General features: G+C 35.8%; 2 protein-coding genes and 1 long non-coding RNA gene across 3 annotated transcripts; 2 read left to right on the top strand and 1 right to left on the bottom strand.

Moving 5' to 3' along the window:
* Positions 1-8,201: 8,201 nt before the first annotated feature.
* On the top strand, positions 8,202-8,564 carry LOC134670305 (uncharacterized). The gene has a single exon (XM_063528395.1). It carries the CDS (start codon positions 8,202-8,204, stop codon positions 8,562-8,564), a length of 363 nt encoding a protein of 120 aa, XP_063384465.1.
* A 2,101-nt stretch (positions 8,565-10,665) lies between these two features.
* LOC134669431 (uncharacterized) lies at positions 10,666-11,061 on the top strand. Its single transcript, XM_063527384.1, has one exon. It carries the CDS (start codon positions 10,666-10,668, stop codon positions 11,059-11,061), a length of 396 nt encoding a protein of 131 aa, XP_063383454.1.
* Positions 11,062-15,381: 4,320 nt separating this feature from the next.
* LOC134664134 (uncharacterized) lies at positions 15,382-16,710 on the bottom strand. Its single transcript, XR_010098211.1, has 2 exons — positions 16,285-16,710; positions 15,382-15,517 (listed from the first exon to the last, which is right to left on the bottom strand). It is a non-coding gene; the product is annotated as an uncharacterized LOC134664134 (long non-coding RNA).
* Between the last annotated feature and the right edge of the window lie 3,332 nt (positions 16,711-20,042).

The following is a 20,042-nucleotide window of genomic DNA, read 5'->3' as shown; positions in this document are numbered from 1 at the left end:
AACTTTTCCAGTTATGAATAAGGATAATTAATAAATTAAGGGGCTGTTTTAAATATTAACAACCAATATACATATAAACCAGCCTTCACACAAGACAAAATTAATTAAATTGTTGAAGTACGGTATAAAAGTTTATTTACAGCAAATTGATTAATATTAAAATATGCTACGGAATGCTAATAAGTGAAATTAAATCAAATTTATGAAGCAAATTTATCAAGCAATCTTGAAGTTTTATATTTTGCCTAATATTTAATTTCAAATAACAGTCATGAAACGAAACGTCTGGAAGCCAATTAGTACAGTCAACGTTTTCACCTTAGTTCACTTTTGCACCTTACTTCTTTGTAATAAGCCGTTAAATACCTACATTTTGATGTCAAAACGATGTAATTTTGGTGTCATTCGCCTGTAGGTACCACTTGATCGCGCTATTACAAATACGAACAAATAAGAGCGATAACTATGATAAATATAATGATAACAAAATGACATCAGTATAATTATAAGTTGGAATTGGTCTCCGGGGATAATTACAGCAACGAATAATTAGAAATTTTAAACATGGTTTTGTAAACAATATTTCATTCGTTTACCTAACAAATTGGCTACACCGAACGAGTAGATACAAAGTAAATCAGAATACAAATTCTTATTATTTAATATTCGATGTTTGTTGGAGACCCTATTAACACAAATATCCCAGTCGGCGGTTGTTTATAATTAGGACAAACGAAAACGTTTTGATTTTACTTCTGAAGGAGCCAATTTATTTGGGAGTCGGGTTGGTATTTGGTGTTTATACTTAAATAATGGTAGGACCGGTGAAAGGACTTTTATCAAACCAAGGGTCGGTACTAAATCGAAGTGTCAGCTACAGTGCCCTTGCGCTTGACAATCCGGAGAAGTATGGTCCTTTGTTTCGCCTCGTTAGGTCCGTCTCAAGGAAAACCGCAATTTAAACAGCATTCAGGTTTCGCCTATGACAAGTGGATACATACATCTCTTGAATTTAAAATGTTTTCTCTTTTTAGGGTCCCGTACCATAAAGGTAAAAGGTACGTTTATAGAGCGACTCGACGTCACATCGCTATAAATACCTCGAAAACTACTTAACGCTATCTAGTTGAAATTTGAAATAGTTATGAATAAAGCTAACTTAGATACAATGAAAGTGTTTTTAGGGTTTAGATTTTAGATTATTGTAAAAATTAGGAGCGAAAATAGGATTTCATGCAAATTTTTAAATGCTTCTAACTCTTATAATACTATAAAAACTAAAAATTAAAAATAAAAATCAAGCGTACAGACATACATATCTGTGGTTGATATACAACCAACTGCGTCAAAATATTATAAATAATGTTAATATCCAGAGAGGAAAACTACGTTTGTATGAAAAGGCAATTTCACGCAGGTCCTCCACTTTCGTCTTAACCCATTATGACCTGAATTATTTTAGGATCCCAGAAAGTGATGATTTTTAGATATATTGTTGTTATATATCCCCTTAGTTATTTTTGATCATTAAATTAAAAGTTGGATTGATTTACTACTTCTGGAAAAAACAATGGGTGCCATATGGCACCGCTAGGCTAATAAGTAGTCTGAATCAGTTACCGCCTGAATTATTTTATATTCTCATAATTGGATATTTTTTTATATATTATTAATAATGACTCTAGAACACATTTTAATTAAGTTTTAGTGAAATTTATACTTTTGGTAAAAAACTGGTGATGTATAACGGCAACGTTAGGTGTTAACGTTGTATTTTCAAATTATGTATGTTGCGTGTAATATTTTTTTATTTACTCGTGTTTACTGATGTTTTCATTGATTTTGAAACTATATTATGTTATTTAATAACAACCAGCGATGTTTCTAATGAGGATACACCGAACAATGTGGGTTGATAAACCTTGATAAATTGTATTGACTAAAGGTTCATCATTGCAACAAAACTCATAATTCTTACTTGTTTAACAGTAATTGTACTTGAAATATATAAATAGCCCTATAAAATTGTATAATTCTGATAAATACGCTAAGAAATACTGAAAAATCCAACATAGTATATGTAACACATGTCATCTCATAAGACCACATAAGCGCCTAGGGGTGCCGTATGGCACCCGCAACTTTTCTCATGCCATGTACAAAACCTGAAATCATAATTTAATAGTCCATGTGTATCATCGGATTAACCATAAATACCAAATCCTAATAAAATATATTTCATTAATATTTTACTGGCTTAAAAACTATTTTTGATCCGTTTACTTAGAATGCTAACTAAAAACTTGCATTTTTTTTCAAGCCTCATTTTTGGGTACGTGTGCCAGTAGCAACAATACAAGTTGCTTAAAAATTTGTGATTATAGTGATAACTGGTACCCTTGACCATCTTATTAAACACAAATCTCTTTAATTTTCCGCTTATTGTAACCTTAGGGAGCGAAAAACTAAGCACAGATAAAGCGGTGCCATACGGCACCGCTAGGTCATAATGGGTAGGCGTAAGTACGCTCTTTTATTGAAGGTCTAAAACTAGTATTTTTTACTATTTTCTAAAGCTATAATTCGTTCCCGTCGAACTAATACTACCTACTATCTACTCTTAACTTTACTATACCTACATTATTAGTTAATGCCGAAGTTTGTTTCAAACCAAATACCTACAGGTATATTCCAATATTCTTACTTAGAGATCATCGCTTACCTGTCATTTGATTTTCAATATTCTCTTGAATCGATTTGTATTAAAATTTCCTTCGTTAGCATGCAAATTATACTACTCTCTAACCGTTCATATTATAATATGCCAATCTGGCGTCTACGCCGAGAGAGTACGGCTATCCTAGCAAGGTGCGAACACCGTTACCCCTACCAACGGAAGTCTAAAAACTGTAATAGTCGTATAATACTATAACGTGAATCGAGTTGGCAGTGTTCCAGTTGTTAAACTACCTATAATTATGTATGTTAATACGTGCGAGGTGGTTCAGATACCGTCTAACGACTTCCTTTGATAAAAATAAAGTTGCGTTGAAATTTTAGTTCCGTAGTTGCAAGTTTATTGCCGAATTGCGTGCGAAGTCGTGCAATCAACGGTCGCCATCGCCCTTTATATAGACATTGATTTAATTTACATACAAACGTGATAGAGATGATAGTGATAATCAAGACGTTGCAACGGCGCCGCCGTTGGGGTCAATCACACTATCGAGTACCGATATTGACTCTATTAAATACCTTGTAAACGGGCTATGGGTACCTACTCGTATACATATACGTATATGTCTTATTGAAAGAGGGATTAGTTTATAGTAGGTACCTACATTATAAAAATGCTGTCCAATACGGTTTATTAATTTATTAAGTCATTTGTAATAACATGGACTATAGCATATTGTGACCTATTTAATTAGTTTAATAGTGTATACAAACTTAATAAAGTCATAAAAAAAAAAAAAATTAGTTTAATTACCTAAAATAATAAATATAGACAGTCAAACAAGTTTGTCAGTAGAAAAAGGCAAGAAATTTAAACCTTTTTTGGGATGCGAACTCCTCGCGCCTACATTTTTCCAAATTTACCGCTTTTCTCTACTGACGGAAATAGCTTGACAAATTATAAATAACACTGATTTAAACTTTCACGATTATTAAACATCATCAAACTGCACAACGGGACCACGGGGACAACGCCGTCCTCGAAACGTCGGAGGTAAATCTTAAAACTTAAATACGCGATTAAGTCCCGTTGTGCAGTTTGATGAAATTATAAATAGTTTAAATATCTTACTTTTTTTACGTATAATATGTTGCCACGCCCTAGTAGGGTCCATGCTGTACTGAATGAAACTTAAACACCTTTATAAACACCATGGATTGCATCGAATAAATGATTATGATTATGATTATGATTACACACGGCATCATAGATACAAATTAAGGTACATAATTATAAGTAAGTATTGTACATAGAATTAAAAGAAGATTTTTTTCTTACAAAGTCCTCCTTTATGAAATTCTAAATTTAAGTGTAGCCTTTTCCTCCGGACTATTAAGACGAATCAATTGGCACCTTATCTATCCAATTTCACTTGGTAGTTCCAACGCTACAGTGAAACACACGACACAAGCATACCATCACATACAATATACTTTACTTGGCTATACATATAATAAACTGCTGAAATTTTCGTACATATCCCGTATTCGGGTAATATTTAAGATTACGGGGCGTATTTTTATTAAATATTAGACATTATTGGTTTTCGGATACTCTGTCGGACGTCTGACAAATTGGTTTCGTAAGTTGACGTTGAATCATATTTTAAATATCAATTTATTTACAGTTGGTTTGTCCAAAGGTAAGTAAAATATGTTATATCTAAGTAGACAATCACAAAATCTGAATATTTGCAAGGATTAAAAGACATTCCGAGTTCAATGGCATCCCTTTTTATCGTGATTCTGATAGAAGTGTTAAATACGAAAATGCCAATATGAAATCTCAACCTTCTCTCGATTCGAGATACTGTCGACCCGCTTTACCTACGCTTTTTTATAGAATATTTTTTGTTGAACTTTGTGCTTTAGAAATAAGCCCCAGTTATGTTATGGATACCAAAAGACAATAATAATCGGGCTTCAAAATATTGGAATTATTACATTTAATCCAAGTTAACTTGGCTGCTACGCTCCAGGGTTGCCGAGGTCAGGTCCTCCAAGGTCCTACTACTTGTCTGCCCTGTGCACCATTCAACCGCATTTCGCGGTAGTTTTCGATACGCCGCTACCAAATGCTGGAATAACATACCTCCACCTATTCGCACGTTGAAAACCATCAATAGTTTCAAACATAAATACCATACCGTATTCTATTATCTAACACCCAAAATATTTAGCGGCAACATTAATAGCATCAACTACCCTTATTTCTTTCTTTCTCGCACTATGCCAATTTAAACATTTAACTTCTTTACTCTTAACTTTTTCGTACTATATCCTCATGTTTTTGTTATGTTTTATGGTGGCGGTAGGCCTTAACAAATTTGTTATCTTGTAGTTCAGTTATATAAATTTTTCCTGTATGTGTTGTCAATTTAATTATCTGCTTATTAGTTTTAAGGCCCCAGTACACAATGGGCCATCGCCGGCCACTCCAAGGGACGCATTTATGCGTTAGAGGGAGCAAGTGATATTGCTATCTCATCCTACCGCAAGGCTGCGTCCCTTGGAGTGGCCGGCGATAGCCCATTGTGTATTGGGGCCTTAAAGTTAGTGATAAGTTACGTCCCCACCGAAAATCAGCGTTGCGGCTTACCGTCGTAGCATTACGCTGAGTGGGGGTCCTATTTAACGTCTATGTGTCTATGTAAAATTTGTAATTTAACTGGTTGGTTGAAGTAAATAAATGTATTTCTTTCTTTCTTTCTTAATACACAGTCTTCATACACTTTGCATACCTGCGAGCCAGCCCGTACGACGATACATATTTAATTTGGTCTCGATATATGAATTCGACTAATAGTAGGTACGTTTAAAGTGTCTTGTCAAAAAACGTCTTCACGAATTCAAGTGAAGTGGACATGGAGTCATGCCAGTCATGGAAAAACATGCTATAGTTCGTATTTTTGTAGCATTAGAAAGAAGGTAAGCGATCTTGACATGTCTTTTAATAGAAAAACGCTTTTTAAAATCAGTAGCTAAATATTACTTATGAAAGCAGAAGAATATAAATGATCGTGTTAGATTCATAATTGTTACATATTTGCCGTGAGTTATTTTAAAAACGTGTTTTTCAATTTAAATACACATCAAGATTGATTACCTTATTTCTAATGCTAAAAAAACGAACTATAGGCGTGCTGAGTAATCATAATTGTAATTGCCCAAAACAAGTCCCTAAACGAATATAATATAAATTTCAGTGTACCTACAAACTATCATAACATATATGTTGTTCATGCAGAGCCAGCTTATGCATTATTTTTGGCTGTCTTTGTAAAATTGCTTAACCCCCTCTTTAACAGGGGTATTTATCATGTTTATCATGTTAAAAAAACTTTTAAATTTAAATGTTATTGCAATTATAATATTCAAAGCCACAAATGCTGCAACAATGTTTCATGCATTAAAATACGGCTGCATCACTCATCAATATATACGATGGGCAATTTGTTTGTCGTCCGCTCGTGCCGTCGCCGGTTGAGCCTGACAGATGCTTCAGCAACAAAATATGTGTACGCATCACGCTCTCATAAACGGGCTCAAACATTAATCCCTTAACAAATTATGCCAACAGTACAAACGTATACAACAAATATGGTCACCAAAAGCAATAAAATATTACACTGTCTTATTCCCTCTGTCTTTCAAACAGAACCCAAAAATATGAACAATTAAACAAAATACAACGGCTAACTATTCCATTGTACAGTTTTGATTCTTTATATTAAACAAAATAAGGCATAATAATTAACAATACGTGATACAATTGAAGTCCATAGAAAAATGGTCAAGTGCGAATTTATTTGACTCTCTCATCAAGGGTTCTAGTGGGTACCTATACAAACTTTCAATTATTTTATGCAAAGATTTTTGGCCTGACCCCATTAAAATAGGAAAAAAAAAGTAACAGCGCGAAGTAGAAAATGAGCATCGGAATGTACAGCGCCATCTTTTGATAAATTGATTCACTGTGCAATAATGTAACTGCATATTTTTCCTGTGGTTAGACTTTGGAGACAAGAGCCTCGTTATTTTTTTCATTTTCCTTCTTAAACCCTTTTTTGCACTGTAAGTAAATATTTTTTTTAGAATGAACGCTCTTTCATGCCGTATCTTTCATATGGTATGATACCCCATTTGATCTAGTTACTAGACTATGAAATTTTGCTAAAACGTCCTTCGTTCATATTGGGTATTTTTCATAAATAAAAATATTTAAAAAAATCATTAAATGCGTGTCTTGGTTAGCCTTGTTATAACTAGGGGAGAGCGGCTTTAAACGTGCCGATTTTCATAAAATACAATTTTGATCTATGAAAACAGTGTGAAAAAGTATTTGATTTGCGCTATATTAAATAATGATTATTTGCGTTTCTGAGTAGCGATATTATTTTGTGCATCGTTAAACAGTTTTTTTACCAGATTTTTTTTTATGAGATAGGTCGGAACGGAACAACTAACCCCGCTATGGGGCGGGTTGTTCCGTTGCTAAAATTTATAACTTACCCGTCAAATATTTAAATCTCAGTTCACACACGCTAAAAGAGTATTTTGCAGTTCGTCGAAATATATGATAATTTGTTGTGTACTATCAACAGATAGTAAAACAAGTCCAAAGTTACAAAACGTTGAAAACCATAACAAAAGCTACAGTCGCGCAAACAAGAGCAATGTCTAACCAAAAGTTCTATGAGAAATTGGAAAGCGCCACGGATGAAACTACCATATTCAAAATTGCTAAACAACGTCACAAATCATCACTGGATATCAAGTGCAATAAATATATAAAAGACGATCAAGGTAGATTACTGACAGAAAATGCATCAATAAACCGTAGATGGAAACAATATTATGAAACACTCCTTAATGAAGAGTATGCTAGTGAGCCACTACCAGAGCTACCACCTTCTGAGGGACCTATAGACTGTATATCACCAACAGAAATAAAACTCGCGTTACGCCAAATGAAGTACCACAAATCCGTTGGACCTGATAACGTGCCGGCTGACATCTGGAAAATATTGGGAGAGGATTCACTACCCTGGCTCACAGATCTCTTCAATAGGATTTTAATACAGCGACAAATACCACACTCTTGGCGCAGGAGCTATCTTTGTCCCATATACAAAAATAAAGGCGACGTCGCTAATTGTAACAACTACAGGGGCATAAAGTTAACATCGCACACCCTAAAGCTGTGGGAACGAGTAATTGGAGCACGGATAACAGCGATTGCTAAAACCACAGAAAACCAGTTCGGCTTTACTGCAGGAAGATCTACCATAGAGGCTATACAGACTATAAGAATACTTATGGACAAATATAAAATAAATAAGGAAAATCTGTATATGGTCTTCATAGACCTCAAAAAGGCATTCGATAGGGTACCGAGAAAGCTGGTATGGCAGTCGCTCCGATCGCAGAAAGTGCCTGAAGTTTACATTGACTTGATCTGAAACATGTATCAGGATGTCACCACCCAGATCCGTAGCACCGCTGGTATAACCCACCCGTTTAAAGTCGAAGTAGGAGTTCATCAGGGATCAGCTCTGAGCCCATTATTATTTAACCTGTGTATGGATTACATCACAAGAAACATCCAAAAAGAGATCCCATGGAGTTTAATGTATGCAGACGACATAGTGCTGGTGGAGAACAACGCATCAGAGCTCCAAAAAGTTTTAGACGGATGGGTAGCTGAAATCGAAAAACACGGTCTACGAGTGAGCCGCACCAAAACGGAGTTTATGGAATGCAGCGAAGGCATATACAAGGAAACCGCCTTTGGGAACATTGCCATTCAAATTCTCGGCACAAATTAGCACACATACACAATTACGCCTACATTTAAATAAGACGATACGTTTACAGAGCCTGTAATCGAAGCTGGTAAACGGAATAATAGTCATCTCTATTACACAAATGTACATAGCTAAGTGTAGATGAAATGCATATAACGTCAATAACTACCAATCAGCAACATTAATCCGCTAATAACCTTCTTGATGTACGTACTGGCCGCTGAGAGTCCGCGGTTCATATTTGATTAGAATATGACTTGGACAGGGATAGGTTTATGCAATAAATTGAAGAACTAGTCAAATAATTCACGTATAATAATTTAATGCAATTAAAAGATAACTAGTTAAAATTTAAAAAAATAACAGACTAACTCAACATAAGTAAAATATTCATTGTTGTATAAATGTATTCCGCTATTATAAGTATTTTTTACAGCTTGGTATATTTTATTAGCAATCTGTATGGCAGAGCGAAGTCACGTTCAGGTATAGTCTGTCAGTTTTTCTAAGATCAAGATCAAGTATAGTAAATGTATGGCGAGCTTGATCTTAGAAATCGGACAGGCTATTCAGCCTGCAAAATTTACATGGGTACACGAATCGGGTGAAAAAATTTTGAACAGGCGGAGACACGATAAAGGCTCATCCCCACTTTCAGTTCCAATGGAAATATTTTATATATATATATAACCGGTCAAGCAAGATTATCAGTAGAAAAAGGCGCAAAATTAAAATTTTGTATGGGACCATAACCGTCGCGCGCTTACATTTTCTAAATTTGGCGCTCTTTTTGTGCTGACGGAAATGGCTTGAGAGAGTACCTGGTCGTAGCATATAGTCGTGACAGCAGAGGGTGGCTTCAAATGATCAACATATTCATAATGTGTGTATTTGATAAACTAATTCATTGAAAGAGTGACAGAAAAAACATATTTACATATAGGAGACCGGGTATGGTTATCTCATGGGTACAAATCGGTAAAGCAGTTTTATTAAGCTGCGTAAAGTCGTGAACCCTTTTTCTGACAAGTGGAAATCTTCATCTTTGAAATAAATAGATCATATTCTAGATCGTGTCAGGCATCCAATCAATTTCATGTCTTTCTAATTGGACAGCTTTTGTCCATAGTTCTCTGCGATAGGATCTTAAGGGAATCTAAATGGAAAGTAACATAACAAATACTAGAATAACAATACGAAATTTACTATGAAGTATTTGAACAAATTAAATTATTTTCCAGGAAATATTTTAATTTGTTTTTATCAAGTAGAAACACTACTATATATTATTTCAGTTTATAATACGAAATTTGATAATTAGGTAATTTTAAATAACTCGGTAGTTTTTATACCTCCATCCCATGAAAGAAAAAAGAATGATATAAGTAAATATGTAAGAAGGAATTTATTACAATATGTAGGATACCTAAATCAAACTAAGTTAATAAAATTGTCTACTTCATTTAGCATAACATCATCCCTATTATCCTCGTAATTTAAAAAGTCGTATGTTATTATGAAAGTAGTATGCAGGTGTTACGTTTTAGCTTAGCACGGTAATATTGAAAAAATGTCATCATATTTATTCCAAATTTTAGTGGATTTATCTGTTTACTTACATGTGAAAAGTGATTCCAGTGGCCTTGGTATGAGCAGAGTAACTTCTGCACCACTTCCAGACACATGAAGCCATTTTTAGTTATAAAAAAACGTTGTTTTTATAAACCAATTTAGCCATTTGTCACTGACTGTCAACTCGGTCGAACTGAGGTTGCCAATCGAGCAGTTTGTAAGTACCGCCTATCGCGGGGTAGTTTACGTTGGGTCATAATTGAGCGGACAGAATGTTTCCTTGTATATTCGTTCACTGATGGAATGCGACTTCGGAGGAACTGAGGAGGTTGGCTGCAATCTTGTAGTGGACGGCAATAAAATCCCAAAAGTTTCGCGTTTTAAATACCTCGGCTCTATGCTAACAGATGACTCAAAAATCGATCGAGATGTGGACCATCGAGTTAATACGGCTTGGCTTAAATGGAGAACGCTGTCCGGCGTTCTGTGTCATAGAAAAGTGCCAATAAAAACTAAGGGAAAAGTATATAAGGCGGCCGTCAGACCTACCATGACATACGGTTCCGAATGCTGGGCAACTTTGAAGAAGCACGAACAAAAGCTACACACAGCAGAGATGAAAATGCTCCGCTGGGCAGGAGGCGTGACGCGCTTGGATAAAGTACGAAACGAATATGTAAGAGGTTCCTTCAAAGTTGCACCAATAGCCGAGAAGGTCAAGGAGGGGCGACTAAGATGGTACGGGCACGTCATGAGGCGAGACGATAGCTACTCCGTAAAAACAGTGCTGAACATTAGCACGCAGCGATCAAGAGGCAGAGGCAGACCGCCCGCCACTTGGTGGTACACTGTCGAAAGGGACCTAAAAACTCAGAATATCCCATTGTTGACAACCCAGGACAGACCGGCCTGGCGCAAACGCACAAGAAGGCCCGACCCCAAATGAAGTTGGGACTAAGGGCAGGAAGAAGAAGAAGGAGGAGTAAAACAAGTCCAAAGCAAAAATGTGATTATCCGTGGGGTTCGTTGTGCTTTCGTTTTTGGTTTATTTTCCATAACTACTATTCTACTATAATGGAAGCAACGAAAACGGCTCCTGCAACCGCATAGTGGTCTGACTTTTCGCGACAAACATCATACGAATCGCTCCATGGTTTACTTGCGTTCCTATTCCCATCGTATCAACTTACCTCCGGCACGTTTAACCCCGCTCTCCCCTACCTATATTCTATATTTCAAATTGATCGCATAGCTTATTCTCGAGATATGTGGCGATACCTTTCTACCCTTTTGGTGTGGAACCCTGAAGTGATATTTAATCTAGGATTATTGCAGTCATTATTCAATTTCGATCTAATCTGACTTTAATGTTGTAAATTTTATTTTTCCGATATAAATCAGTTAACTTTTTTTATTCGATGGTCACATTTCTCTAAATAAAAAACAGATCTAAGAACAAATTAATCGTCAGACCTTTATTAACGAAGCAATTTTTGCTGGGTCTTAATTTTGAATACCAACAATGGAAAATAAAAATGGAGTAGCGTCGCGTCCCGACTCCCCGTCCTAATGAATGAGGAGTAATTTCAGTTTAAATAAAGGAGAGAACAATAAAATACCCATTTTAAAAACAGCACGATGAGCAAATTGCCGTGGCATCCCATTTAGAGACAATGAGAGAAAACTGTTAACATTGCTATTCCCATTACTGTGATAACGGATTGCGCAATGCTAAGGGTAATAAATAAAACAACCAATACTGTGGACAAAATGAAAACGGTACGGATTTGCAGAACTATGAGACGTATCGGCCCTCGTTAGGCTACGCGCTAAATATCATGATTGTCATGTTGCATGAACGTGCTTTTCGGCCAAAATGCTCTATGAAACGTTTCACGCCATTGTAGGTACGGTTTATATTTGCTTTTAGTATTTAATTTCTAGTAATATTTTTTAATATCTGCAAGATGAGTAACATGGAAGGTAATGATTGGCACAAGCCCAACCGAGCGATCTGCGAGCGACGTGCGCTATCAGATGCCGGACGAGTACTTATTCCGCAATACCTAGTCTATTTATCTCCACGAGAATACAAATGTCTTGCCAAATTGTCTACCATCGAACTAGTCCGATCCGGAAAGCAATTTCGCAACCAATTCGTTTTGTAAGCGGATCAAGAGGCCGCCCTTAAATATGGCTATTAAATCGTTTCCGCGGAGCCCAACATTCGTCTCTATAATGCGGACTCCCAAAGTTTACAAATTAGAAACTCTTATCCATTGAATTGCTAACTTGCCTATCTATTTAGGACGAACATGCTCTCTTCGACCTTACCTAAATTGAAGAGACGAGCTCTACTCAGGGGTTATTCGGGCAAATTTAATTTTGCAAATAGGCAATAACGATATGCGACTGGTACAGCGATATGAGAAAATGTTGAAATACAATTTGTGTAGATAGAATAATGACCGAACGCGTTCCATTTTAGGGTTGACATCTGACAAACAAAATTTTAGTCACAACACGAAGTTTGATAATTTGTTATGAAGGAATTTATAAATATGTAGATACGCTGAACCGATTTTTTTGTACTTTAAGTTCAAAGTAATTAACTGCGGACATGACGGACATAGGGAAACTATAAGTAATTGACTATAAAACCCGAGAAATATAAACTATGAAAACATCAATGTGTATTGTGTAATCATTCGTTTTGATGGGATTATTTTGTATCATAATATGTATAGCTTCATTTACGCAAAATAGGCGCAAGCCGTCGAGTTGCGGAAAAATCGCCCGAACTGCAATACAATACAATAACTGCATGAAATATTATTATTTACCTTGAGGCATATTCTGTATTAACATTTTGTTAAGGTTTTGATTTCTCGCACTTATTGATGCGCGTGCGCCTAATAACTACTAACACCACTCTAATTGGAGTGATCGTCTTTTTTGTATGATAACAAGCTACAAAACCCTTAACAAATTGTTAATTCAGCATCGGCGTCCATGAGATTGCTCGCCGCACGTCGATGGCCTCCAGTACTAAGTTACTTGTTCAGCTTTCCTTGGCCTATAGTTCGTTTTTTTAGTATTAGAAAGAACTTGAAAGAAGGTAAGCGATCCTGACATGTCCTTTAATTGAAAAACGCTTTTTAAAAATCAGTAACTATTACTTATGAAAGCAGAAGAATATAAATGATCGTATTAGATTCATAATTGTTACATATTTGCCGTAACTTATTTTTAAAATGTGTTTTTCAATTTAAAAGACACATCAAGATTATTTACCTTATTTCTAATGCTAAAAAAATCAATTATATACACGGTTTACACCAGTTTAGCCTGCACATGACTAGACTAACCGGCAAGATTTTTTTTATTGACCAAAGCATTTGAAGCAGTGGTGGCCGAGTGGATATGACGTCTGACTTTCAATCCGGAGGTCGCGGGTTCAAATCCTGGCTCATACCAATGAGTTTTTCGGAACTTATGTACGAAATATCATTTGATATTTACCACTAGCTTTTCGGTGAAGGAAAACATCGTGAGGAAACCTGCATACATCTGCGAAGAAATTCATGGGTGTATGTGAAGTCCCCAATCCGCATTGGGCTAGCGTGGGGACTATAGCCCAAGCCCTCTCGCACATGAGAGGAGGCCTGTGCTCAGCAGTGGGACGTATATACTTAGGTTGATATGATGAAGCAAAGAAAAAAACATTACCACGCATTCCTGGAGTCATAAGGAGTTTAATGTTGTATCCCTAGGTCGAATTTTGCTTTCTAATTTTTCATAAGTACATAATAAATACATAACGTTTGCTTCTCTAGTAGAAAAGTGCCTTAGGGCGAGCTGGCAACGTTTATTATTGCTATGTCTTTTTATTTTCACAAAAGGCAATGTCGTGAAGAGTTTTTTGGGCATAGATTATTCAAAGCCGGGTCTAGACAAGAAGTACCGCACTGAATATTAAATAAAAAGGTTGGTTGTATAAATATCTATAACAATTTAACAATAAAACACATTAAGTATACAGTGTGTAAAGCCAATATGGGCGATAAATGAAACCAGATGTAGAATTTATCCATGTAGCCATTAATTAAAAAGTTTTTATAAGTTAAGTACATGACATGACATTTACTAGATACGAGCTTTTTATATTAACTGCCAACAAGTGTTGACAGTTAGGTATTTTAAAAACCTCGTATCTCGTAACTTGTGCGTTGCTTGACATCGCGGACAAATTATTTTGTATGTTTAATATTTTCATTATATTTCTAAGAAAAAAATATCTCAATAAACTTCATAGGTCCTATGTTAAGCTAAGCTAACCACCGTTTAAATATTGGCCCGTGTTGAATGTACATACTGTACATATCGTAGTTTACTCACAATACAAGCCTTATTGAGTTTACTCTGGGACTAGGTCAATCTATGGAAAATTGTCCTGCTATATTTATTTATTTATAATAATTTGGGGACGTAATATCTTGTGTGATACAACCCCTTCTTAAATTTAAAATAGATATTTCCAAAGTAGCAGTGGGAATTAGTTATCATATAATTTTGTAATTTTGCCTAAACCACTGTGTCGATAGAGCAGTTGCTAGCCAGCAATTAATTGGGTAATATAGAGTTATATATGTGACACTGCCAGCTCCGGATGTCGCCGGACGCCGCCCGCGATTGACGCATGCCCAGAAGCTCATTAGTGACCTCCTTGACGTACTAATTCTGCCGTGTCACGCGCATCTCATGTAACTTTAAAAGTTGAGTTTCGAGATAATTACGTTTAAAGTTTTAATGATTCAAATGTTGTCGGTTCATCGTAATTTTTTTATTTTTCTAATCTACATGTAGGAAATATGGTCACAGAATAGGCCCTTTAATTTTTTTTTCGCATAATTGAATAGTTTTCCTTTTTTTCGAATTAAATGGTTCGGCATGATCAACTCTTCCATACTATAGTGGTCACACGAAGTTATGTAAGTCAAGTTACATGACATACGCGTGATCAGACGTGGCACGTATTACTTTACCAATATTGTTGTCGTATAATCCAAGCGCTCGGCCAGTCATGCCTAACTCCGGTAACTTAACCCTTTACCAGGCCCCGAAGAACCAGCGTGTCTTAATACGTACTTTATATGCTGTTGCAACCGTATTGAACGCCTTGTAAAAAATGTATTTATGAAAGTCGGAGATCTTCCTCTAAACCAGAAATAAAAATGTGGGTTACGGTTATCACATCGCCTGTCTAAGTAATGAACTGTCATACTAGATTTTGTCTTATTATATTCTTGATCAGGCCAAGGGATATATTCCACCCACATCTTATATCGGTTATAATAGTCAAGGTTTAACTCCAAATCTCCTACGAACCATTATATCAATCACTGAAAACATTATTTTATGATCTTCATTCATGGCACGCTTCAAAATCCAATAATATATCTTTAGCAGCCATTTAAATCCACTTGACCAGTGATGTTAGTGGTTTGTTTACAAATTCGAACACTTTACTGAATTTAAGAAAAACACAAGCAGATATATAGAACCATTTTTTGTTATTTTCATGATTTTAATGATTGTAAGGTAATATAATCATATATTTTGCTAAATACTCCTGCGTCCTTGTGATATGACCAGAATTAGGATGTGGGATGACTCTATCCCATTGCCTGGCTAGAATTTGCCTGTGTGGGAACTATTCTTCCCATGACCCGATTAGATTTTGGGGCTCTTTGGTTTTTGTTATTTATTTTTAAGTATACAGGCTGTATCAAAAATACGAGTAGGTACCTAATTCGTTTAAGGGCATTCTCGGTACGTATTTATTTTTTGTAAGTATAATAAAATAACTACCGATAATATATCCTGAGGGACGGTACGGTCGACATTTGACAACCATAGCTTCGATTTAATAATAAGGGCATTCAAACGTTTTTTCAATCTTGACCCATTTGGATTGATCAGCCTGTATATATGTAACACAGTCTCACACCTAGACAGGCAATGGGATAAATACTTACCTCATTACTTTTTGGTTAAAAGCAACACAATTATTCAATTTTATGATACTATCTACAAGAAGAAATTCTTCAGGGAAAGCCTTTAAAAGGAGATTTTATAGCTAGGTACATGAATTCGCTCTAGGTTGAACACAAAAACTGTTTTATTACTTACGTGAGTTTTTATGACATGACAAGACAATTTACCGGGCCATGGGAAAAATAGCTCCCACACAGTTAAACTCTAATAAGGCCATGGGATAATGTCAACCCACATCCTAATTCTGGTCATACACAATAATGCATGAATATTTAGCAATGTTTACGATTACATTTGCTTTCAACACTCAAAATCTACAAAATATCAAAAAATTGTTCGATCTATGTACTTCTGTTTCATAGAAATTATGGAAAGTGTTCGAATTTCTCCGTAGTTTGCTGAAATTAGCGTTCAAGTGAATTGAAATGGCTGCCAAAGATATATTACGCAATTTAGAAGCGTGTTGTGAATGAAGATCATAAAATAATATTTTCAGGGATTGACAAAATATTTTGTAGGTGGTTTGGAGTTAAAACCTGACTACAGTCAGTCATGTCATGTCAGTCATGCAACTCAAGTTAATTGAGTTGTGCCTGACGCCATCGGCAAAAAAATGAAGTTACACGAGTTAGTTATATGCTTTTCTCAGTAAATAATGAAGATTTTCAAAATTTTCTTTTAGAAGATATATATTTCATGGTTTTTAAAACGATTTAAACTGGTTATCCATAAATTGAGTTACAGCTCAAGTTAACGGAGTTGGGCGTGACACGGCAGAATTACTAACATCACGATTTTTAAATATAAAGTTAATTCCTGAACTATGTTACCCAAAATAAATCGATTCAGTAGTGGGTTTTGAACAAATCATAAGTGAGAAATGTTACCCACAAAATCTTCTATTGTAACAGATTTTTTAACACGAGGACGTTTAGATTTTTTTTTGTGATAATACGATAGAAGCGCTGGTGGCCTAGCGGTGAGAGCGTGCGACTTGCAATCTGGAGGTCACGGGTTCAAACCCCGGCTCGTACCAATGAGTTTTTGGAACTTATGTACGAAATATCATTTGATATTTACTAGTCACTTTTCGGTGAAGGAAAACATCGTGAGGAAACCGGACTACTTAATCCCAATAAGGCCTAGTTTGCCCTCTGGGTTGGAAGGTCAGATGGCAATCGCTTTCGTAAATACTAGTGCCTACGCCAAATCATGGGATTAGTTGTCAAGCGGACCCCATGTTCTCATGCGAAATGCCGGGATAACGCCAGGAAGAAGATTATAATATGTACATAAAACATACAAAAGTGTTGAGCACACAACCACAATATTTTGTACAATAAAGAGTTTACTACTACTACTACTACTACAACCCTTCAATACAGGAAATTATTTTATTTTAGAATGACTCACGCTAGACCGGGTCGGAGCTTCCGACGCTTCGTTTTCTATGTAAAGCATCACGTGATTACCGATCAGCCGTAATAGAAAATGACATCTCGGACGCCCCTGGCCCAGACACGGCCCGGTCTAGCGTGAGTCATCCCTTACACGTTTTTTAGCTTTAATTATCTTAATTGTAGTTAATTTTAGTTTTATATTCATTTTATAACACTTATTTTAGAATAAATGAGATTTTGTCCTCTGTAACTGGTAATCCGATAAATTACCCTGATTACTTGAATGGAGTTATTCTTGTAGGTACTTCATTCGTACATGATTAAATGTGTTGCTTATATCAAATTTTTGAATTCAAAAAAATCCAATTTTGATCTTTTGGCTATCTGTCATTTCTAAAATGCCTCTGCAAAAATATGTAATATGTACTACATGAATTAGGATGGTTACAGTAAAAAAAAAATTAAAGATACTTAAACATAGTTATGTAATACAAACTAAATAAAAATAATGTGAAAATAAACTTAAAAATAGTAAAAGGACCTTCTAAATTTTACCCTCTAGGCAAGGTGCACACAGGCAGCATTCCCGCGCTGGATTGCTAATTACAGTTAGATAAAAATTTATTTAATTTTGATTGACTTTACTAGAGCGTATATTTAAACTGGCCTTCTTGTGAATTAGGGCTCTAGTGACCTCGCCAATTTACCGTGTTAATTAGTCAGTACGGAGTTATCGGCGAGTGTACGCCACGTTGGCAGGAGCCACCGGATATCTGCCGGCGCAACCCGTCCGAACGACATCGATATTGGCATGTCCAGAAAATTCATTACATCAGCTCTATATTTTACGGGTAAACATGGTTTTGATCAAAAGAGAAATTAATTTAAGAGAAAGTAAAACAACATAAGGCAGAAATTAACGTTTTCTGTTTACAACAACTCTTGAATAAATAAATAAATATTTTTGCCTGCTTTACGCAGTTATTTTTACTCTTTGTCACCCGATTTTAACAGCTAATCTACATTGAACTTGTCTCTATAAACGGATAAGTCTATGAAAAAAGAGTACTTAATAATAGTTTTTCTTATTTCCTGCGCAAGTCATCTGATACCAATAACACTGAGCACTATGTATGTTTATCTAACCATAAAAGCTGCCTACATTAATTCACACTCACATTCAAGTATAAGGTAAATTGTTAAAACGTTGAGTTGAGAGAGTAAGCAGCTTTCAAGTTTAGGGATTTAATTTAATTAATGTTCGCACGCGGTATGTAATGTAACATAACTCTGACGATTGCTTATCGGGCGTGATGATGTGACATGAAAATGAGGAGTTTAATCAATGAAATGTTTTGAAAGGACGACCGTTGAGGCGCGGTATGTAACGAGCGAAGTTGTTGCACGATTGAAACTGTTGGTTTCCCGATAGTCATCGTGTCCTTTCACTGACCCTCGGCGTTTTCAGAGTCCCTCGACCCACGCATTAGTCTTGTCCTGGCCATATGATAAAAGCTTAATTAAAACTTCGCGTAGTTTGACCAAAAGCGACGAATGGAGTTGTGTAGTCCGCTTAGTTTGACGCCGTATATCACCGGGAGCCTGACTGTGGTCTTAGAAAGTTTAGGTGTCTAGAGATTTAGTCTGAAAGTTTGATACACGGTCGGCGGTTTTAGTAGAAAAGAACATATCATTTACCTCTATATGCTTTCTTTTTTAACACGTGTAATCATAAAGACGTTAAAACGCGTGTAAAATGCTCTAATTTAACATAATTCTTTTTTAGATACATACCTACATACATACCTACTCTGTGGGTGTGCGTTTGATCCTAATTCTGAAGACATTATAATTCATGCATTTACCAATTTTTTCATTATCGAAATACGTATGGTGGAACACAAACATTTACTTAAACAGGAATGTCTGACATCAATATGTGTTTTACCGACCGACGTATGATTCGATATCGGGGAGAGTCGCGAACCTGATAAAGCGAACCTACTGCAGTGAGCCACCGTCCGTTGGCAAAGCAAACTCGCGCTACGTGAGTTACATAAACTTACAGATCAACCTTGTCGAAGACTGGCCCGCCCGGGGACATATTGGTCACGTCCTACAGACTACTTTTATTCTCTCTCCGTCGCTTTTAATTTTCTGGCAAAGTTAATCGCGGTTAAGCCGCCTAACTGCCGTTTTTCTTCGTTATTGGTTCGCTGCTGAGTTTGATAACGGCGTCGCGTTTGTGGTCAATTGGTATGATATTTTGCTCTTGAAATAAACATTTTATTAAGTACCCACCTTTATTTTCGAAGTGTAAAAATTTTACCACATGTAGGTCTGAATCACTATTTGCGAATAATATTCGCTAAGTATATAAGATAGGTATAAGAAAATAATATGAAATTATCGGATTAATAAAGTGAGTCGAGCAACAATACTCTATTAGAAGCGCTTCATCTGTGTAAAA

This window comes from Cydia fagiglandana, chromosome 1, assembly GCF_963556715.1.
Source record: "Cydia fagiglandana chromosome 1, ilCydFagi1.1, whole genome shotgun sequence".
Taxonomy (NCBI): Eukaryota; Metazoa; Arthropoda; class Insecta; order Lepidoptera; family Tortricidae; genus Cydia; species Cydia fagiglandana.
The sequence above is the reverse complement of the archived record's forward strand: the minus strand, read 5'-3'. Positions and strand labels throughout refer to the sequence as shown.

Excerpts from the sequence above, each read along its gene's own strand:
- LOC134670305 (XM_063528395.1), top strand. The coding sequence starts at position 8,202 with ATGTATCAGGATGTCACCACCCAGATCCGTAGCACCGCTGGTATAACC.
- LOC134669431 (XM_063527384.1), top strand. The coding sequence starts at position 10,666 with ATGACATACGGTTCCGAATGCTGGGCAACTTTGAAGAAGCACGAACAA.